This window comes from Theropithecus gelada, chromosome 6, assembly GCF_003255815.1.
Source record: "Theropithecus gelada isolate Dixy chromosome 6, Tgel_1.0, whole genome shotgun sequence".
In the NCBI taxonomy this organism is placed as follows: domain Eukaryota; kingdom Metazoa; phylum Chordata; class Mammalia; order Primates; family Cercopithecidae; genus Theropithecus; species Theropithecus gelada.
In genome coordinates, this window is record NC_037673.1 from 127,827,639 (window position 1) to 127,848,639 (window position 21,001).

General features: G+C 36.6%; 1 protein-coding gene across 5 annotated transcripts in view; it reads right to left on the reverse strand.

The window, feature by feature from the left end:
* RAPGEF6 (Rap guanine nucleotide exchange factor 6) overlaps positions 1–21,001 on the reverse strand; it is a 209,673-nt gene that overhangs the window by 11,139 nt on the left and 177,533 nt on the right. For 3 of the 5 annotated variants that reach the window (XM_025387400.1, XM_025387397.1, XM_025387399.1), the window contains 5 exons: positions 18,837–18,960; positions 16,127–16,150; positions 12,595–12,815; positions 8,326–8,514; positions 5,091–5,225 (listed from right to left, as the gene is read on the reverse strand). In XM_025387400.1, the coding sequence (XP_025243185.1) occupies positions 5,091–5,225; positions 8,326–8,514; positions 12,595–12,815; positions 16,127–16,150; positions 18,837–18,960 (693 nt within the window). Of the gene's footprint in view, positions 1–1,327; positions 1,883–5,090; positions 5,226–8,325; positions 8,515–12,594; positions 12,816–16,126; positions 16,151–18,836; positions 18,961–21,001 lie in introns of those variants that run through there. The other 2 variants (XM_025387401.1, XM_025387398.1) reach the window with 2 other exon arrangements.

A 21,001-nucleotide genomic window follows, 5' to 3' on the forward strand; every position in this document is an offset into this window, starting at 1 on the left:
CTCCCAAATTGCTGGAATTACAGGTGTGGGCCACTGTGCTCAGCCTGTTTCAGTTTTTAAAATTGTTTTAGGTTTAAACTGAGTGTCAGACTTAGTTTCCTTTTTCTTCACCAACCTTGCAGAATATTAAACAGCTAAGTGGATACATTTTTAATAATGTGTTATAGAAAAAAACAGCATCTACATGTTCTATGTTGTTCTGTGACTTACTGCACAGCAGACAACTAGACAGATGTTCTTCTGGATTCTAGGGATGCATTGAGGTGAAGGACCCAAAAACAAATCTTCAACAGAATGGCTAATGTACATAATAATCTATTTTGATAATTGGAAGAAACCAAACTATTGTTGAGAAATAAAAGAAAAAGAAAATGCCCTAGTAATCCCAACGAGGGATGGGTCTCAAAGAAGTGAAAAATATCTTCTTGCTCACAGAGGAGAGTAGGGTTTAGTAGATATGTGGTCTTTGGGCAATACCTAGAAATGTCATTAGGAAGAATCACAGGCTTTGGGTATGTTACAGGAATTCTCAGGGCCTCATCTTCATGCAGAAAGAGGATGACAACATCCTTAGTTCCAAGGTCCTTCTCTGTTTATGGATCTTGGAGTTATTCACATATAACTCAAGTCATTTAAGGAATAATTTGTTGCACAGTAACCTTATTAAGTCATTTTGTTAACTATTTCAAAGAGAAAAAGGCCCAGAAAACGTGTGATTTATACTTGGCCTATGTGGCCCGGAACAGGGTAAGCCAAGACAAGCCAGTCTTCTGACTTCTATCAAACATCTCTGAACTTGGGATCATTGCTATTTGTCAATGTCCATGAGCTGATTAGTCAAATTTCAAGAGGACCAAGAAAATGGATGTAATAAGTAAATTAAAAATAAATAAATACCTTCTTCCTCAAAAGAAAAAGTCATTGCTCTACATAATCGTCTTGCTTCATTGTTTTAAAAATAATTTCATTCTTATGTCTGTTTGATCAGTATTTCTCAAATATAATAATACTAAGAACCACCTGGCAAGCCAATTAAAATAAATATTCCGGATCTCATTTCTGGCAATTCAGGTTTATGAAGTCTGGGGTGGGACACAGTAATTGCATTTTTTAACAAGTTTTCCAGATGACTCTGAAATTGCTGTTAGACTAGTCCCTTCTCCCCCAAAGATATGTAAAAAGTAGAGGATAAAAAAGCCTCCTCTACATATTTCACTCACAGATTCAGCTAACAGTAGAAAATAAAGTCAACTACAGAAAACAAGAGTATAAAATTTACTAACTCAATACATTAGTAAAATAACATATGTACAAATGAGGCATTTTAAAGTGCTTATAAATAGTATTTTACTAAGTTGTCTGCCTAAGCTTTGACAAATGGTTTAATTTAAGCCATGTATACATTAATAACTGAAAACAAACTTAACACTAAAATAAAATAAGGAACTTCATCAGAGTGTCTTCCTCCTTTTAGACTTGAATCGCGTATAGAAGCAGTTTAAAGTGTTACTGTTGCCTTGGCTATTTGAATTGAAGATGGCACTCCCTTTCTCATCTTTGATGTTGCTTCCAACATCCTTCACTTTCTCACAGCTTTCTGTAGCTTGATTGTGATCTGTGTCCTCTTTTTGGCTGTTGACTAGTCTTTCCCTTGAAAGCATTCTTTCCCTAAGTCTTCTAAACGGGGATGTCATTCTTTTTCTGGTTGTGTTCTCACAACTTGTCCTGTCTCTATTCTCCTCAGTGGCCTTCTCAGTACTGTCTGTTCTTTTGGCTGTGCTCCTGGTAATCTGAAGGATTTTCTTTTGCAAGTAAGCCCCACCTATTCCGGGGCAGCTCTGGCCACTGATCTTGCTGCTGTGATCAGATATGATACTGCCAACTGGAGGGAGAGATGCAAAAACCCTGACATGGTCAATCACAATTAGCCTTGTTTACATAATATTTCACTATTTAAAAATTCTAACATCTTGAAAATATCTGAAAAATTGAAATCTAGCAACATATTTTTTAATGCATGGAAAAAATCTACTTATATATAACATATACACATCAGTTATTGCAAGACAGAATGCAGGAGAAAGATTACCTTTATCAGCACAAGCTGGTGACAAAAACAAAAACAAAAAAACTGTTGAAAGGAAGCCAAGCTGGTAAAATCATAAGGAAAAATATCACAAAAATATCAGGTAACTAGAATTATTTTTGTAAAGTAACTATGTAGGTCTAGAATTGTAAGTAGATTTTCCTATGAAAAAGCTTAGTAAAAACCAAGTAAGACATACAAATAGTACATACAACAGGTATATTTATAAAGCTCATTTTCTGATCCTGTTGTAGATCCAAGGTGGAGAGACTGCTTTTCTTAAACACTAGGGTAGATAATGTTTAAGGTCTCGACTTCTTTTTAAAGTACTTGTTGAAACTATCCTCATGCAAAACATGAAGATAGGTTTATTTTCTTAATCATAAGAAAACAAAGAACAGATCTCAAAGTTTAATAAGAACCAGGAACAGATCCTAATAATTTACTCTGAGCATAATGTAAGTTTTGTTCAATCATAGATTACTGGCAAAAACCTGTCTACACAAATAGAAGGATCATACTTGGTTGGGGTTTTGACAGTACACATGCAAGAACAAGCTGAAACAGTTTTGAAGAGAAGATTTTCTTCAGGCTTCTAAGAATTCCAAACATTACTAAGAGAAGCTCACAAATCTATAAACATGCTGTTCAACTGTTGGCTACACAATGAAAGACAATGGAAAAAAGACTTCTCTATTTGAGTGTTGAGTGTAGATTTTGTTGGGAATAAGAGCAATGGAGGAATTCCTGTTCCTAATACCTCTTGCCAGAAGTCACATTTAGGCATAAAATACCAAATCAGATCCTACTAGTTAGAATTATCTATAATGGGATGGACCTCTGAGCAGTCTCTAAAAGGGGTAAGGAGTGTAAAGATGTTCCTGAAAGAGCATTAGAAGCATATGGACACTGTTCATTTGGACCATCTGTCTGACTGCAGGCACTGCAGCTTATCCTACACCGCAAGATCTGGTAAGGGGTGCAATGGATAGGACCATACAGACAAGGAAAGTGATGACATAGGTCTGTGTGCCACAAAAAATTTATATATGAGCTATAACGGTATCAAAATCTGTGTTTTATAAATACACCTACAATATGCACTGTTTATATCTCCTGTTTCATTTTTATTAAGCTTTCTTTAGTAAAATCTGAATGAAAAAAACCTAACCAGTCTCAGCTATGTGAGGATGAAAAAAGCAAGTAAGTAATGGAGCTATGGTGTCCTGAGGTGGCAGCAGAGAAAGAAAAGAGACATTCCAATTCACTAAACACTTACCACACATCAGGCTTTATAAATATTATTTCATTTAAACCATATAAGAGGCTCTCAAAATAGATGAAATAAATGGTCTTTTTCTTTTTCTTTTCTTTTTCTTTTTTGAGATGGAGTTTTGCTCTTGTCACCCAGGTTGGGCAACAATTCTGCATCCAGTTCTCTCTTGATTTCCATAGCCACCAAACTAGTTGGGATGCAATGGCACGATCTCGGCTCACTACAATCTCCGCCTTCTGGGTTCAAGTAATTCTCCTGCCTCGGCCTCCTGAGTAGGTGGGACTATAGGCGTGTGCCACTATATCTGGCTAATTGTTTTGTATTTTTAATATAGGTGGGTTTCACCATCTTGGCCAGGCTAGTCTTGAACTCCTGACCTCAGGTGATTCACCTGCTTCGGCCTAGATGGTCTTTTTCCCATCTTAGACAGAAAACCTGACCGTATAAATAAATTACTTGTAGTAACACAGCTACAGTGGAGGACAGAATCACGGTTCAAACTCAGGTCTGACATCACTGTACATAATTGCCACACAGGTGGCAAAAATAAGAAAGAGCTCTGCAGAGTGAGAATAAACTTAGAGCCTGGAAGCTGAAGCAAGCTCTGGAAGCTTCTCTCTCCTGTTAGAATAATAAGTCTGTCTTCCCTCTGACCATGTACCATTCTCTGGTGTGATTATTTAAATATGTACTTCTTTTACATCTGTGAAGAAGACGTCAGAACTAAATCCCCTTTCTCTCCAGGGTACACACAGAATGTGAAGGGTCAATATAAGAAATACACACTATATTTAGAATGCTACATGTGCAGCTAACATGAAGTGGCATCTGCTGCACACTGCCCAGGCTGGCCGCAAAAAGAAATGCTCCAGTCTGAATTATGAAAACATGTAAATGAACAAGAAGAATTTCAGTTTTTCACCTCATGAGATTCCGTGTAAGTAAAAAATCCACAAGAGTACAGGTTATTTTAAATCCTAATTTTAAAAAAGGTAATACTCTATTACTAAAAAAAGGAAAACCATCAACCTAAATATTTGTTTTCCTAAATCTTATAGTTGGTTAAAAACAATTTCTTTCTTTTTTTTGAGATGGGGTCTTGCTGTGTTGCCCAGGCTGGAGTACAACGGCACAATCACAGTTCACTGCAACCTCTGCCTCCCAGGCTCAAGCGATCCTCTCACCTCAGCCTCCCAGGTAGCTGGGACTACAGGCACATTACCATGCCTAATTTTTACATTGTTTGCAGAGATGGGGTCTCATCATGTTGCCCTGGCTGGTCTCCAACTCCTGGGCTCAAGTGATCCACCCGCCTCAGCTTCCCAAAATGCTGGTATTATAAGCATAAGCCACTGTGCCTGGCCTAAAAACAATCTCTTATAGAAACTTTTATTTGCAAACACTTCATAGAAATGTCCAAATATAGGAAACTGGAATGACGACACCAAGAATTTGCACCAAAACTATGGCTTCTGCCTTCATTCTTATCCATGCTTGCTGTCTGCTGAAGTTTAGGATCACACTTTGAATACTGGAGTCCTAGTTACATGACGCATAATACCCAAAAAGCATTTGAATAATGCAATACAACACATCAAAGTTCAAAAAGCATTAGGAGTTATGCTTTTCTTAATGATTTACAATTATTGCTATAGATTGAAAAGCAAAGTATGTGCTATAAAGTATTGTTTAGTTTAACAAGAACTAGTTTGAAATGTTTTGTCTTACCTTTGTGAGGGGAACCTTGAGGAGATGCAGGAGGACTAGAATGTAAAGATGATGCCACAGAAATAGTGTCTTCTGTATGTTTCTTACCACTTACTTCTTCAGTTGTTCCTAAAACTTTCTGAGGTAAACTTGTATCTAAAAGTAAAAGCAAAGATGCAAATAAGCGTCATTTCACAATTAAAATGTCCATAGTTGCCTAAATCACTATGTAACTAAAGCTATGATACACAATGGCTAGTGTAGTCAATTGAAATGTGTAAATGACAAACAGGGACTAAATGACTGGGTAATGGCACACAGAGATTCTCACCTCTAGGTTATCCATTCAAATTCAGCTGGTCAGCATGGACCAGATTATATTAGTTTGTCTGTGCTTTGTGGTATAAGGGAAATAAATTTAACAGTCTGAGTGCTGTGCCCCACCTCCCACAATTGACACAGTGATTTGAAATCTTCAAAAAGAAGGCATGGATTCAAACTCTTCCCTCCCCTCTAGAGGTGGCCTCTCCAAGTCAGGGCGAGGCATGTAGCAGGGGCAGTGTGGGGATTTTGGCACTGTCACTACCTGCGGTGCATCTGTGCTGTGGGTATACAGAAGAGGCTGCAGGGCTGCCAGTCCAGCCCTTTTCAAGAGCACTAAATTCACACTACAGGAGAGAAGTAAACAACAGAAAGAATCATGAATGTATAGAAAAATAGTATGCAGCACAGTGGAAAGATTCCTTAAAGTTCTCATTACCCTTGTCCAACATCTGGTCCTCTTTAGTGTACCTCAAACCTAGCAATGGTTTCAATATATTGATGCTTTTACATTTATCTTCTCTAAGAAATGTCAAAGAGCTATAGACACTGTTCCTAAAACATAAAGTAAGTGGCCGGGTACAGTGGCTCACACCTGTAATCCCAGCACTCTGGGAAGCCGAGGCGGGCAGATCATGAGGTCAGGAGTTCAAGACTAGCCTGACTAACATGGTGAAACCCCATCTTTACTAAAAATACAAAAATTAGCCAGGCGTGGTGGCGCACACCTGTAATCCCATCTATTCAGGAGGCTAAGGCAGGAGAATCGCTTGAACCCGGGAGGCGAAGGTTGCAGTGAGCTGAGATCGCACCACTGCACTCCAGCCTGGGTGACAGAGTGAGATTCTGACTTAAAACAAAAAACCCCCCAAAAAACCAAAACAAAAGTAAGCAAACTTTGATGAGGATTTTGACATAGTAACAAGCAGCCACTGGACAACGAAAAAATTTAGATCATACTATACTCACACTACCCTTCATTAAATGTAATATAAACATATTTATCATATAAACAGCCATATTACAATAAGAAATGAAGAAACCTATACGGGGCCAGGCGTGGTGGCTCACACCTGTAATCCGAGCACTTTGGGAGGCTGAGGTGGGTGGATCACCTGAAGTCAGGAGTTTGAGACCAGCCTGGCCAGCATGGTGAAACCCCATCTCTACTAAAAACACAAAAACTAGCCAGGTGTGCTGGCAAGCATCTGTAATCCCAGCTACTCAGGAGGCTGGCACAAGAATTGCTTGAACCTGGGAAATGGAGGTTTCAGTGAGCCAAGATCGCGCCACAGAAACTCCAGCCTGGGCGACAGAGCAAGACTGTCTCAAAAAAAAAAAAAAAAAAAAAGCAAGCAAGCAAGCAAGCTACATGGTACAAGTAATGTTGCCTCTCAAGTGGTGATATTCAAGTAAAAAAAAACCAGAGCTAACTTTGTCCCTCTCTCACTCCTACCAACAAATTCATCAACTTCACCAATTCTGCATCCAATTCTCCATTTCCATAGCCACCAAACTAGTCCAGGCCCCGGGCAACTTTCACTTAACTGTTAGACCAGCTTTCCATCTGAGCTCTCTATCTCCAGTCCTGCTGTGATCCTTACTACAGTCCTTCTCAAACATAATTTGAACCATAATCTTCCCTTGTTCAAATCTCTTCAATGGCTTCTCACTGATAACTTTCCTTTGGCATGGCACATTGTAATTTCAGCATACCTGTCTTCATTCTCTGCATCTTGGAAGCTGTTTAGTACAGTGGTTAAAGGCAAAGATTTAAAGCCAGTCAGCCTTCCTTTAGCCTCTACGCTTCCTTTGCAGAATGAGGGTAAAATACCACTTATCTTGTGGCATTACTATGAAGACTGACATATAAAATTAATAAAGCATAATTTGAACCATGCCTGGCACTCGGTAAGTGCTCTCCAAGTGTTAGCTTTAATTATTATTGTCTGTCAACACTGCATGCAATTTCCACTCAGAGTCAGCAAAGTGCTTGTAGTTTCTTGCACATACCAAGCTGTTTCCTCGGCCTGAAGCAACTTCTCTGGAACTTTTGCCTAATCATCTTCTTTGTCACCAGCCTTTCAGGCTGCTTAGACGTTATTTCCAAAAAGCCTTCTTCTGAAGCCCTATCTTACCTCTAAGTTACCTCTGTTTTGTTTTGTTCTTTTATATGTTCTGCATATACCCCTGGCATAACAAGAAGACACATTACACTGAAGTTATCTGTGTGAGTGTCTACATCACCAGACTGAAAATCTGGCAAAGGAGGGGGAATTTCTTATTCAACTTTGTATCTCAAACAACAACAGATTAAATGAACAAAGTTCTGCTAAACATATACTACATATAATTCATGGTCTAAGTAATCATGCTAGGAACCAAATCTAATCTAGCTTCTCACCTAAAAGGCTAAAATAATGATACTGTTAAAACAACAAATAAAAATAATATGAATAATGACTACAAGGCCTAACAGAAAAAAAAAAAGTGTGGTCTATACTTTATAAAAGTTACATTCTCTTGTTTCCTAACTAGGTTTTCAAAAGGGGTCACTAAAGACAAAAAACAACGTATAGTCATTTTTGGAATAAGCAACTTCATTTCCACAGTTTTTGTAGATTGTGTCTGTATTAGATATTACATTAAATACACCTTTGAATGCAGTAAGCCCCTGGTACCCAAAATGCTTTGCTGTAAATTTTCTATTAATCAACAGATTTCAGTATTATAGGAAATCCAATGTTGGCATTTAAAACATGTATGCTGTCAGCAAACATCTACAGTCAAAATGAAACACTTTTTGATTCATGAAATGATGATTATATTACACAACCTACAACAGCTTATCTCCTGAACATCTGTAATTATTTTTCATTCTAACTCCCCTGGAAATTTCAGTTAAATGGATGTAATATTAATGGTGAATACTCACTCAATGCAGGGTCTTTTGTTTGTCCCTTCTTCCGGATGGGGTGCAAATTAACAGCTGGCACCTGAAGCACCTGGCTTACTCTGTGGGGTTGATGCAAGTGGGCTTTAGTTGTTTGGCCAGCTGACCTCATAGGCACTGGGGACATTTCAGATGATTTGGCTGATCTTTTCTCATTTAAATTCTTGGTCACTAATAGGAGAGAGTAAGAAATAAGTAACTGAATGTTTTTAGGCAAGGTTATCACCACTGGCAATAATAAATGGTTACTTTAAAACCATCTATTTTTAGTACAAAAAATAAAATAGATTAATTTTCTTAGCAGGAATTTCAGTTAAGTACTATAAAATGTTATCTCCATTGCTTGGTGAGTCAGATAAAAAATGTTATCTCTAAAATTTTTGTAGAATAAGTTGTTAATTTTATCTCCTAAATAATTCTTTTTTAAAAAATTTTTTGAGATGAAGTTTCTCTCTGTCGCCAGGGCTGAAGTGCAATGGTGCAATCTTGGCTTACTGCAACCTCCACCTCCCAGGTTCAATGGAGTCTCCTGCTTCAGCCTCCCGAGTAGCTGGGATCACAGGCACCTGCCACAAAACCTGGCTTTTTTTTTTGCTTTTTATTTATTTATTTTTTTTTTGAGACGGAGTCTCGCTCTGTCATCCGGGCTGGAGTGCAGTGGCCGGATCTCAGCTCACTGCAAGCTCCGCCTCCCGGGTTCACGCCATTCTCCTGCCTCAGCCTCCCAAGTAGCTGGGACTACAGGCGCCCGCCACCTCGCCCAGCTAGTTTTTTGTATTTTTTTCTTTTTTAGTAGAGACGGGGTTTCACCATGTTAGCCAGGATGGTATCGATCTCCTGACCTCATGATCCGCCCGCCTCGGCCTCCCAAAGTGCTGGGATTACAGGCTTGAGCCACCGTGCCCGGCCTTTTTCTTTTTTTTTTTTTTAAGACAGAGCTTCGCTTTTGTTGCCAAGGCTGGAGTGCAATGGTCCCGGGACTGTAACCTCTGCCTCCTGGGTTCAAGGGTTCAAGTGATTCTCCTGCCTCAGCCTCCCAAAGTGCTGGGATTACAGGTGTGAGCCATTGCACCTGGCCTATTTTTGTATTTTTAGTAGAGACGGGGTTTTACCACGTTGCCCAGGCTGGTCTCGAACTCCTGACCTCAGGTGATCCACATGCCTCAGCCTCCTCAAAGTGTTGGGATTACAGATGTGAGCTATCTCACCCAGCCCTAAATAATTCTTGAATCCATGTTAATTAGCTCCATCATCACTCTGCTGAGGGTCAAGTTAACATTCTCTCTTTACTACTGAAATATTTTTCTCACTGTATCAATTCTAGCATGCCTTCAAGGCATTCTTCATAGAAGAGTAACTCTTCCAAAATGAGTATTTGATCATATCATTTTCCTTCTCCTTCTGCACAAACCTTAACTTGCCCCTGCTTTTAGAATAAAGACCCGAATCCCTAAAACAAGGCCTACATGACCCTGCATGATTTGCCATCAGCCTGCCCCCTTGACTTGACTCGCTTACCTTTTCTCTCATCAGTCCTATACTCTCATCAGGCTTTATCCTCTCTGTTCCTTTCATTAGGCTTTAACCTACTAGAGAGTAAAGACTATGCATTTTGTTTGTTACTACATCCTTATGTGCCAGTTACTGACTGAAAACAGATGCTTAATAGGTATTTGTTGAATAAATAAGTGAACTTATCTCAACAGCTCTAACAGAAGAAAACCAGAGATAGTGTTTTTATAAATCCATAGGTTTCTTGAAAATGAATGTGAGAATAAAAAACTGAGAACCCTGACTTATAAAAGCTGCCTCCTTCACATAAAACCAATACTGACAGTCCAAGGGGAAGACATTCTTCCATCAGGGAGTACTTTTAATCCTTAGGTTATCCAGGGTGGATATATTCCATGCAGGTGCAGCCTCAGTACTTCATGAAGTATTTGTTTTAAACATCAAGATAAAAGCAAAAACAGATATCTAAACTGTCTCAACACAGCTATAATAGCTATTATGCTTTTATTAAGACAGCTAGACAATATGTGGGATGATACGAATCACAGTATATCTTAGAAAGTCAAAACGCACGGACCCTAGGAGAAAATATGCAGTGGCTCACCAACTAATTGAATCCAAGAGGTTATCATCTTTGTTTAGAACCATGAAATACTTTCATCCTTCTCTCATTGATTGGTCAATACTAATCAATGACATCTTATTTTAATAACTGCTACAGTACAAAGAAAAAAAACCTGAGCCTACTTAAAAAGAGTTCACAGATGAATGACAAAAACCACATATATTCTAATTAATTAGGAAGAACCAAATTCTATAATGCTCAGAAATCCACTATTGTTTGGGCTTGGGAGAGTGACTATTTAAACATTTAAAAATCAATTATGCATTATAAATATGCTCAAACCAAATTAAAGGAACATGCATTGAACTAAATGTTCAAATCCAGTTTAAGAAAGAAAGGCCTAAAGATTTTCTCATTTCAAATAGATATAAAATATGTAGCATGGGACATCATTTAGTGTTACGAGAAAAGACAGACACAAGTCTGGGGTGGGTGTAAGAAGAGGAAGGTATGACAGTGAATATAAACTGTGTTTCATAACCACAAGATGATTAAGTCTGTATCAAATTACCTGGGAAAAAATAACTTTGATGATGACTCAAAGCTGGGTCAGAAGGCTTTAATAAATATGTATGTGGCTTTGAACTTTAAAACATGAATAAATGTTAAAGGTTCTATATACTCTTTCAGCTTTTACCTTTAACATGTACTATTTAATATGTAGCAGCCAGAATGTAGAATGCTCTCAGTAACTGTTAGCTTTTCAAAATTTCTTTTTCCAAATTCAGTAACTTTGATGTAGAAAGAATCACAGAAACAAAATGTATTCCCAACCCTTGCTAAAGTTTTACATTCGAGAAAACAGGGACCAAAGATGAAGAAAATCTTACTCAAATGGTAATAAATGAAACTCAAATTCTGCCTCTATCCTTTCGTAGGTATTCTTCCCATCATACTCCAAATCTTTTCTTATATGTAGAAGCATTCATGATATTGTTTTGATTATAGCACTTATTAAAAGGCTCCTTACCCTTATTTAAAAATTGTCAAAACTGAAATTTTAAAAATCAGTATTTGGTTCTACTTCCACTTCCTGTTTTCGATTATTTCTTTTGACATACTTTTAAAAATTACTATGCAAATACCATATCATTTATCAATCTTAGGGTCAATCCATGATGATTACTACCCCTTGTCAATTAGGAATTTTCAAATAAAATTCTATTGCAATTTTTATGGGCAAATTTAACCCACTCTGTGTGTGTGTGTGTTTATATTTATTTATTTTTTAGAGACTGAGTCTCACTTTGTTGCCCAGGCTGGAGAGCAGTGGCACAGTCCTAACTCACTCCAGCCTCAAACTCTTGGGCTCAAGTGACCTGCCTGCCTCAGCCTCCCCAAGTTGCTAGCACTACCACTCGGCTAATTTTAATTTTTTTTTTTTTGTAGAGATGGGGTCTCTCTGAGTTGCGAAAGCTGGCCTCAAGTGATCCTCCTGCCTAGGTTTCCAGGTGTGACACACCATGCCTGGCCTTAATCTACAACTTAAGAATTACAATTATTTTGTTATAACAGTATATATTTCATTATCTTTGATTTCTGCTCTTAGAACTCATAATTTCCTTGATCCAAAGATATATGCATTCTCTTGCTTGTATTTAATTAAAAAAATTTGTATTGAGAACATGATCTTTTTCATCATATTTTCTGGAGACTACCTAATATCAGAATGTGTCTGATTCTTTTTGTTTTACCTTACTACTGGCACCTGTAAGATACCTATTATCACTCGTGTTTTAATCAAATGTCTTATATTTTCTAGTTGGTACATATTATCCATGAAATAAAAAGGGGTAAAAATTCCCCTTATGTTTACTCTTTAGGGATGAATGTAAAAATGTTCTCCAACAGAAAGGCTCCTCTATAATGATCCAGTTTTTAAAAGGCTTAAAGGCTTCTTAAAGATCTACTTGTTTCTCTTTTTTGGATGGCATAGGCATCAGGAATGGATGGGATTCAGTACGTGGTTAACTGGATCACATGATGCTTAAGGTATGCCAGTAATCTTTTGTGAGTGAAAGTTAATTTTCTTGGGACTTAGGCATAATTCTAGAGTAGTAAGTTTTTATTTTGTTGTATTCTTTAGTGTCACATAAATGAAAACTCATACTCACAAGTACCATACGCAGGCTCCCACTGTAATGACATCATCTGGAACTTCTCCTCATCTGTCTCTACATCCAGACTGGAAAGATACTGCTTCACCTTCCTTGCCATTTGGGCATCCTCATATAGCTTCTTGGCATTAAGTAGAGAGCTGCGGCGTGCCCTTTTTTTGTGAGCACCTCCCTGAACATCCAGCATGTTTGAATTTGTGCTTCCTTGACTCAGTGACCTGTAAGAAGATGAAAATCACAATAAGGGGCTGTAGAGAACTAAGTATAGATTGAAGATTAAAAGATTTTGTTCTGTTAATGCTATTGCATGCTGATGTAAATGAGTTAAAAGATGAAGAGCATTAATGTAAAGTAATTTGGCACATATGGTGATGTTCTGAATTAAGAACAGGATTTGGCGAAGTACAGAATTCAAAAGAATAGGATAACAATGGCCCCCTGAGTGGCATGTTCCAACAGGCCTGTGTTTGTGCCTATGCAACCCATGGCACAACAGTAACAAGAAAAATCATTCCTCTGGTCCTGGAGGCCACCCATGCATTGAAGATATGGCAAGAGTCTGGACCAGGACAAGTCCATCCTCAGCCAAATCTCTGAACCAGGGTTCTTTAGCAATGAGGGTTCTAAAGTAGTTTTGCTTGTTGTTCTGCTTTCGACATGCTATTGCCGCTACCATTATAGCAGGCCCACTCTGAGCATGTTAACCAATTTTACCAGTAACCATTATTTTGGCCAAAACTCAAAGAGAACTACCAATAACATATTAGCTGAAAATTTACAGCATTTATACGCAATTCAATATAGTCAGAAATCAGAATGCAGGAAAAACTCAATGCTTCTACTCACATATGGAATGGTTAGGCAATATTTGGGTTCTAGAACTGAGGATCTGGGACATCACTTTTTTAACGCCTGTGAATGTGACAGAATTGCAAGCTGGGTGGAAATAACCACAATTCAAACAAGCTACAGCTTCACCCGACTCTACTCTTTTTGGCAAACATCCTATAATGACTGCACCTAGAACCAATGGAAAACAGCAACTGCAACGATGTTTGTCCTTTCTAACAAGTCTAACAAACACAAAATTCTTATATAATTTTTATTTAGATGGTATTTTATTTCGCCATTCCAAAATAATATGGTTATCTACGGATTCTAAATTAAGCTTTATTTTTATATAAAAATATTCTAAATACAAAGACCATAGTGCTCATCTATCTACTTTAAAATAAACACTAAAATCCTAATGCTTTCATTGTAAATTAAGTGAAATACAGTTGAAAAAGTGTTATGGCATTTTTTTCTTTCACATTTTAAGATCTCTCAAATAGGGGTATATCTTACACTCAGTGGCAACTTTCAATTGCTATTAGCCTGGCAGAAACTATGACAAGACATTATTTACACATGCAGGAACCTCAAAACTTGCAGAATGGCTTGAAAGAAAATCCAATGACATTAGTGAATTAGCCTTTTAACCTTCAAGGACCAAATGATTATAACGAAGTAATAAATCTGACAAGTTCAAGAACATTCCCAAAGCAAGTGACAAGAGAAAACTAACTCTAAGTATTTCCAAAGCTAGCCTGAGAGCCCAGCACCAGCAGCTTTCGGTTCTTTTGTGGTTTTTCAAAGAAATGGTGCATTACCAACACATTGGATGGCACAGAGGGCAATACTGTATGGGGGAGGAGGGTTCTGGAAAACAAAATTCAGAAGCTAATGACTCTAAAAGAAAACATTTCAGAAGATTCATATTTTGAATATAAAGAAATTTTAGGAAAATCTAAACCAATTTACTTTGCTTATATTTTCCTTTTTATGCAAATAAAAATATTGATTTTTAAAAATTCAGTTTTGATGTTGTGATAAAAATCCATAGCCAAGTCCATAAGAGCTCCTTCAATAAGCATAAAGTAGAAATTCTCAGTGGTAACAGGACACTGCAGTGATTTTCCTTAGTAGTAGATAAAAGAACAATATGCCCAACAATTGACGATGTCTTGAATTCAAAGAAATGCAGTAAAATCAAGTTGCAGCTATTTAGGAGCAAATTTTAACACAAATATTTAATAATTTTATCTTAGTTAATATAAAAAAAGTAGGTGTTGACAAATCTAGGAGAGACACAAAATTCTAACAAAAACACTGTGATAAATATCAATAAAATGTTTTCTAAACTACTTTGAAAACAGAAAAATGCTCCGATATAAAATAAATATATCTAATGTTTGCAAGCATCACACAGTGCAACCCTAAAGCTGAATGAACAGTGAAACACGTTAACATAAGTCATTCAAACACACCCAACGCCCACTAAAAGATATTGTCCAAGTATTCTTCTTTATAATAGTAAAGCCAGGTATCAATTTCTATTTTCGGTGAGAAGAGCCAAAAGAGACCAAGACATAAATTTATGATCCAGAAGAAAATACGTGGGAAACACACAGAGAAGGGAGAAAGAAAATAGAAGGAAAGTCAAGTTCACCAAGCATTGACAGAAAACAAGACCACAAATGAGACAAGACTCGAGTAAAGAAGGTGGCTCACAAAAAAATTCTTCTTACATGTAATAAAAGCTTCTAACTTCATGGTTCACTACAAGTCTTAAAATAACAAAATTCTTCTTATGCAATCCCTTCATCCACAAAAGTCATCTCTTTCTTCATCTAAAAATGAAAGGACTAGATAGATGATTTATAAGATCTTTAACATTCTATGATTCTAAATGGACACTTAGCTATGTAGAAGTAGAGACCTAAATCTATAACAAATAGTGGTGGTTGCTGATTCTATCACAACTTTAAAGATAAGGGAATCTTCAATTAAAGCTGGTAAAAATTTCAAGTAAAATTCAATCAATGCTACAAGCAAGTGGCATTAGTGGGTCTGAGGAAATAAAATCATCTTCTACTTCAATTTTATAGTACAGCTTGGATAAGGGCTGCCTCTTTTTGGAAAACTGATGGAAAATGCAACCTTCATAAACAGATCTTTCATTCATTTTTATACATTCATATGACATATTTACTTTAATAAAATGTGGCATTTGAATAAAAGAAAGTGGTGTGAACTCTAGAATTAGACTACCTAGGTTTGGATCCACCATTAATGAACTCTAAAACTTTGGGCAACTCAACCTTTCCCATCCATACCATGGAAAGAACAGTATTTCCTTATAGGGTAGTAGTAGAATTAAGTAAGATAATTTGTTTAGAGTGCTTAGAACAATGTATGGCACATAGCAAGCACACAACAAATTCATTATCATTATCATCATCTAAATGACCTAGCTAAATTAAAATCTAAAAAGGACTTATAGGACATCAACAGTGGAAAAATAAACGAAAAATAGCTAGTTCTATCACTACTTTCACCTTGTTAGCAGAAGGCATTTGTCAGGAATGTAGGCTGACAGGGTTAATAGAATTCATGCTACTTTATGTGCGTGCATTAATGAAAAGGATGCAGTATATGTTAAGAGTCGCACAACCTTCATTCCAGTTGCGTTCATCTCTACACTTACCCCAGACTCCGCCACCTCTTCTTCCTGTAAGCAAGAGCCACAAACATTGAAGCATGTGTTTGAATAGGAAAGCACAGAAAAAAGACAACAGTTGAGAGTCAGAGGAACTATGCAGACAGAAAAGAACAGAAAAATTTTATCAGGAAAAAATTATAGCTTAACAGTAATATGACTTTAATGGAAGGCAGGAGGGTAATATGAATATATACAGAAGGTCAAAAAACCTCCAAAATACTTTATAAAAATATGCTTTAGATCAATTATCAGGAAGCTTTAATTTACCTAATTTATCAGGAAGCTTATATAAATAAGCTTAAGGAAAAACATTTACTTACTATAATATAAATTTTGAATTCAAAGTTTTAAGGGAAAAGACCTTAAAGGGATAGAATTTTTGAACATATTTCTGGCAAGATTTTCGGGCCACTCATTTAAATGACAGAATGAAATTACAAGGGACATAAAAACACAACATTTCATTTTTAAGCGCAGAAATTTCTCTGACAAGATGTCTTGTAAGAAATGTTGACCAGCAAATCCAACTTACAATGTAGGTAAAAATACATCATTAAAATCTTCATAATACTATATATCTTCACATTCCTGTTTGATTGACTAAAGATTCTATTTTTTAAGTCTGCAAATTGATTACTGTTAAAAGGGGTTACTTCATCCAAACTAGATACTCATATACCACCAAAATGGACACTGTTTGCTTAAAGAAAGGTATTACATTTTAGCACTGGCTGACAAAACTGATTCAGGAAAAATTCAGTCCAATCTTTAATACAGATGTTTTTTATATTCCCCGAACACCTTATTCTATTCAATCCAGGCCATTCCCAAGAAAACAGCCATGTTTATTAATTTCCTCATCAGTTTTTCTCCTTGGCTCATTACTGAGGTATGGCTAGTACTTAGTACATTATAAACTGGTCTGGCAGGGTCACAAATTCATCATGTTCTTCAGGAACCAGGATGTTAACATGTATGAGTAAAAAGAGGTCCATATAAGACAACAGGGAGTGTTAGGGTCACTGTACAAGGACATGCAACAAAAAAACAAACAAACCCTTCTTTGCTTTGGTACCTAGTTCTTACTCTTTTCTGCTTCCCCACACTGTTAAGCAATGACATCTTTCAATACATGTAGTGATTCTCAAGGTGCAGAAGTGGGATGTGTAGGAAAGAGGAGATCTGGCACACCCCCTCCTTCCTTCCATACTTTGTGGATCTCTAAATCAGAGAAACCATCAGATAAACTACTTGCAACATGGTGAAACCCTGTCTCTACCAAAAAAAAAAAAAAAAAAAAAAAAATTAGCTGGACATGGTGGCATGCACCTGTAGCCCCAGCTACTTGGGAGGCTGAGGTGGGAGGATCACCTGAACCCGGGAGGTTGAGGCTGCACTGAGCCGAGACAGCACTACTGTACTTCAGCCTGGGCAACCAGAGTGAGAGATCCTGTCTCAAAAACAAACAAAGACCCCTAAGCAACAATTTAAACAAAACAAACAACAAAAAAACCCCAGTATATCACTGGTTCTATTGGGTTATGAAAATTTCAACTCTGGTTTATAAAGTATTGTGTTGGGGTAAAAGTAACGGCAATTTTTGCCATTACTTTTACATTAAAAGTAATGGCAAAAATCACAAATACTTTTGCACCAACCTAATACCAAGTATTTTTGTTTCCTTAGCACTGTAATTTTTTAAGCCACAGAAATTGTGTTGGCCCCCGTACATTATTTCATTTTTAACGTCCCTGTGAACTGAAGCTATAGGCCCCAAAGGAAATCAGATCAAAAATTAAAACCACAATGTCTTATTTACACCCTGAAAATTATAAAAATTACTAGGAATAGCTTAACAACATACTTTGTTTCAATTTTATGTAAGCCGAGGAAGCCTTTTGTTATTACATTAAAAATGAACCTTAAAAAGTATTCTTAAAATATCAGGTCAATACAGAACACAATAAAATTTTTCATTTTTAGTAAAGTATGATTAAATTTCCACTTTCTACATTCTGTTCATTTGTATGTAATAAAAACTTATATACAAATGAAACACAGTGTAATTTGAGGAAAAGAATAAAAGAAAAATGGTTTACAGGAATGAAGTATGAATTAAACAGAAACAGAATATTTAAAATATTCAGTAAAAATAGAAGACACAGTCAGACTAATACTTTACAAACTAGGTTAGAAACGAGATGAAAACAAGACGAATACCAGCAATTTTCTTGTATTTGTTTGCTAATCTTTTTTTTTTTTTTTTTTTTTTTTTGTATTTTTAGTAGAGATGGGTTTCACCTTGTTAGCCAGGATGGTCTCGATCTCCTGACCTCGTGATCTGCCCACCTTAGCCTCCCAAAGTGCTGGGATTACAGGCGTGAGCCACTGCACCTGGCTTGCTGATGTTTTAAAGAACAGTAATACAGAACTATCCACATACAAATATTTGCAAATTATATAAAAACTACTCTGAGCCTCATTCAGTTTCTTCATATATAAAAGGAAGGCTAATACCACCTACCTGTTATGGTTATTATGATAAATGATTACATGAAACTGACATATACAAAGCACTTTGTACAGCACATAACACAAGGTAGAATAAATATGATCAATAAATGATAAATATGTTAATTATTATTACATCGCCCTTGACACCACTCTAACACTTCTACATATTTCAATGTCCTACCTCTGTCGAAACATCATAGCTGGGTCCATATTAGCAGAAGTCATTCGAACAACTTGGCGGATTTCCTTGGAAATCATTCTTAACTTCTCAAAGTTTACTAAACCATCTACTTTGGAGTCATTTCCTATAGAATGAAAATAAATGTTTAAGTTCACAATTAAATTATCTACATAAAAGTAGCAAAAGTCAAGCTGGTAATCTTGAGGGGCACACAGAAGGACCTTCTTTATCACAGTGCCAATTTTGCTTTTAAGAACTGATATACCCATACATGCTTCAACCCTGCTCTTAGGGAATGAGCCACCAGGAGATACTGTGTTCCACATAGGAGTGATGGTTATGAATAAAGTCAAGTGATAAACTGTGCATGGCTTCTAAAACCAGTTTCATGGGCTGGGGGCACAATGGCTCCCACCTGTAATCCCAGCACTTTGGAAGGCCGAGGCAGGAGGACTGCCTGAGCTCAGGAGTTTGAGGCTGCAGCGAACCATGACTGTGTGACTACACTTCAGCCTGGGCAACAGAGTGAGATCTCAACTCAAAAAAATCCACAAAAAACGAAACAAAACAAAAATCCCAAACAAAGGGCAACCTGACGTCTATAGCACTGTTTTTTCACACTTGTCTATAACACAGCATGACCCCATTTATCTCCTGAGATAGACCCTGAGGTCTGTCAGAGTCCAAGGCCCTGAAGGCAAGACTGAGAAATATATGGTAAAAATTGAATAGCACATATACATTGTAAATAGCACATATACACTGGACACATGAATTGTTCAGAGTGTCAACACAAGCTGGAAACAAAGGAATCATGACGAATACTCTCAAGTTATATAAACATATTTCAAGGAACATGTCAGAAAAACATATTTGAAGTCCATAACATTTCCTTATGAAAAATGAGTGATAATGAAAGAAGAAGCAGAAAGACTACATAATTAGAACAACACTTCTGGTGAGATCAGAAAAACTGGACAAAAGTACAAAAAAATGCAGAGAAGCAAGTTTTGCATTTCCCCGTGCTTACCCCTAGGTGTATCTGATTTCAGAAAGGGATAATGAGCTGAAAAACCGAGTACAGACACCCTGCCTTTTGAGGTAAAAGGAAAAGCAACTTAAGTTCATGTAAAACTCCAATGCTTGGTTGAAACTCTGAGAAGCCATATACTGAGACCAAGGATAAACTGAATGTAGACTGGGATAAAAGTCTGTTGTTAAATTACATCAAAACGGATTAAAGTGATTTTGGAATTCTAGCACCCCTAACTGCCTGCCAGAAGCAAGCTTTAATCGTCTCTGGAGATATGGAACATCATTCAAAAAGTGAGATTATTTCTGTAATCTCACTTTTCAATAATAACCAGATACATTAGGAGAAAACATAACATGACAGAAATGAAAGAGAAAAAAGAGAAAACAGAATAAGACCCAAAGTGGATCCAGATTATGGAATTATTAGAGGCAGACTTAAAAATAACTATGCTGAATATGTTCAAAGATATGAAAAAACAAGGAGAACTTTGGAAAAGAACATGAAACTAAAAAAAGAAAAAGGAAGCTGTAAAATAAAACAAAAAAATACATAATAACTGGAATTAGGACATCAGTAATGAATTTACCAGAAGATGAGACATAGTTGAAGAGAGAATAAAATATACAATTACTGAGAATTTTCTAAAACTGATGAAAAATATAAAACCATAGGTTTCAAGTTGTCCTATAAACACCAATCAGAATAAGAAACAAAAACAAAACCCCACACTTAAGTCATATTAGGCAAAACTAGGAAAAACTTAAGAAAAAACAAAATCATAACAGCCAATATCAAACAAAGGCAGATTACAGTTAAACCAACAGCAAATAAAACTGCAAGCTAACTTCTCAACATTAATAGTGGAAGGCACAGAACAACTGAATGTCATTTCAAAGCCTTCAAAGAAGATAGCTGACAACCAAAAATTCTCTAAAAATGAAGTAAAGGCATTTTCAGATAAACAAACATTAAGAGATATTCATCACCAGCAAACCAGCACTTAAGAATACTAAACAGTGTTCTACAAGGCCAAAAAACAATGCCCAGCAATATGGAAGCTCTGAAATGCAAGAATGAATAAAAAATAGTAGTAACAACAACAAAAGTAAATATACAGGCAAGGTTAAAT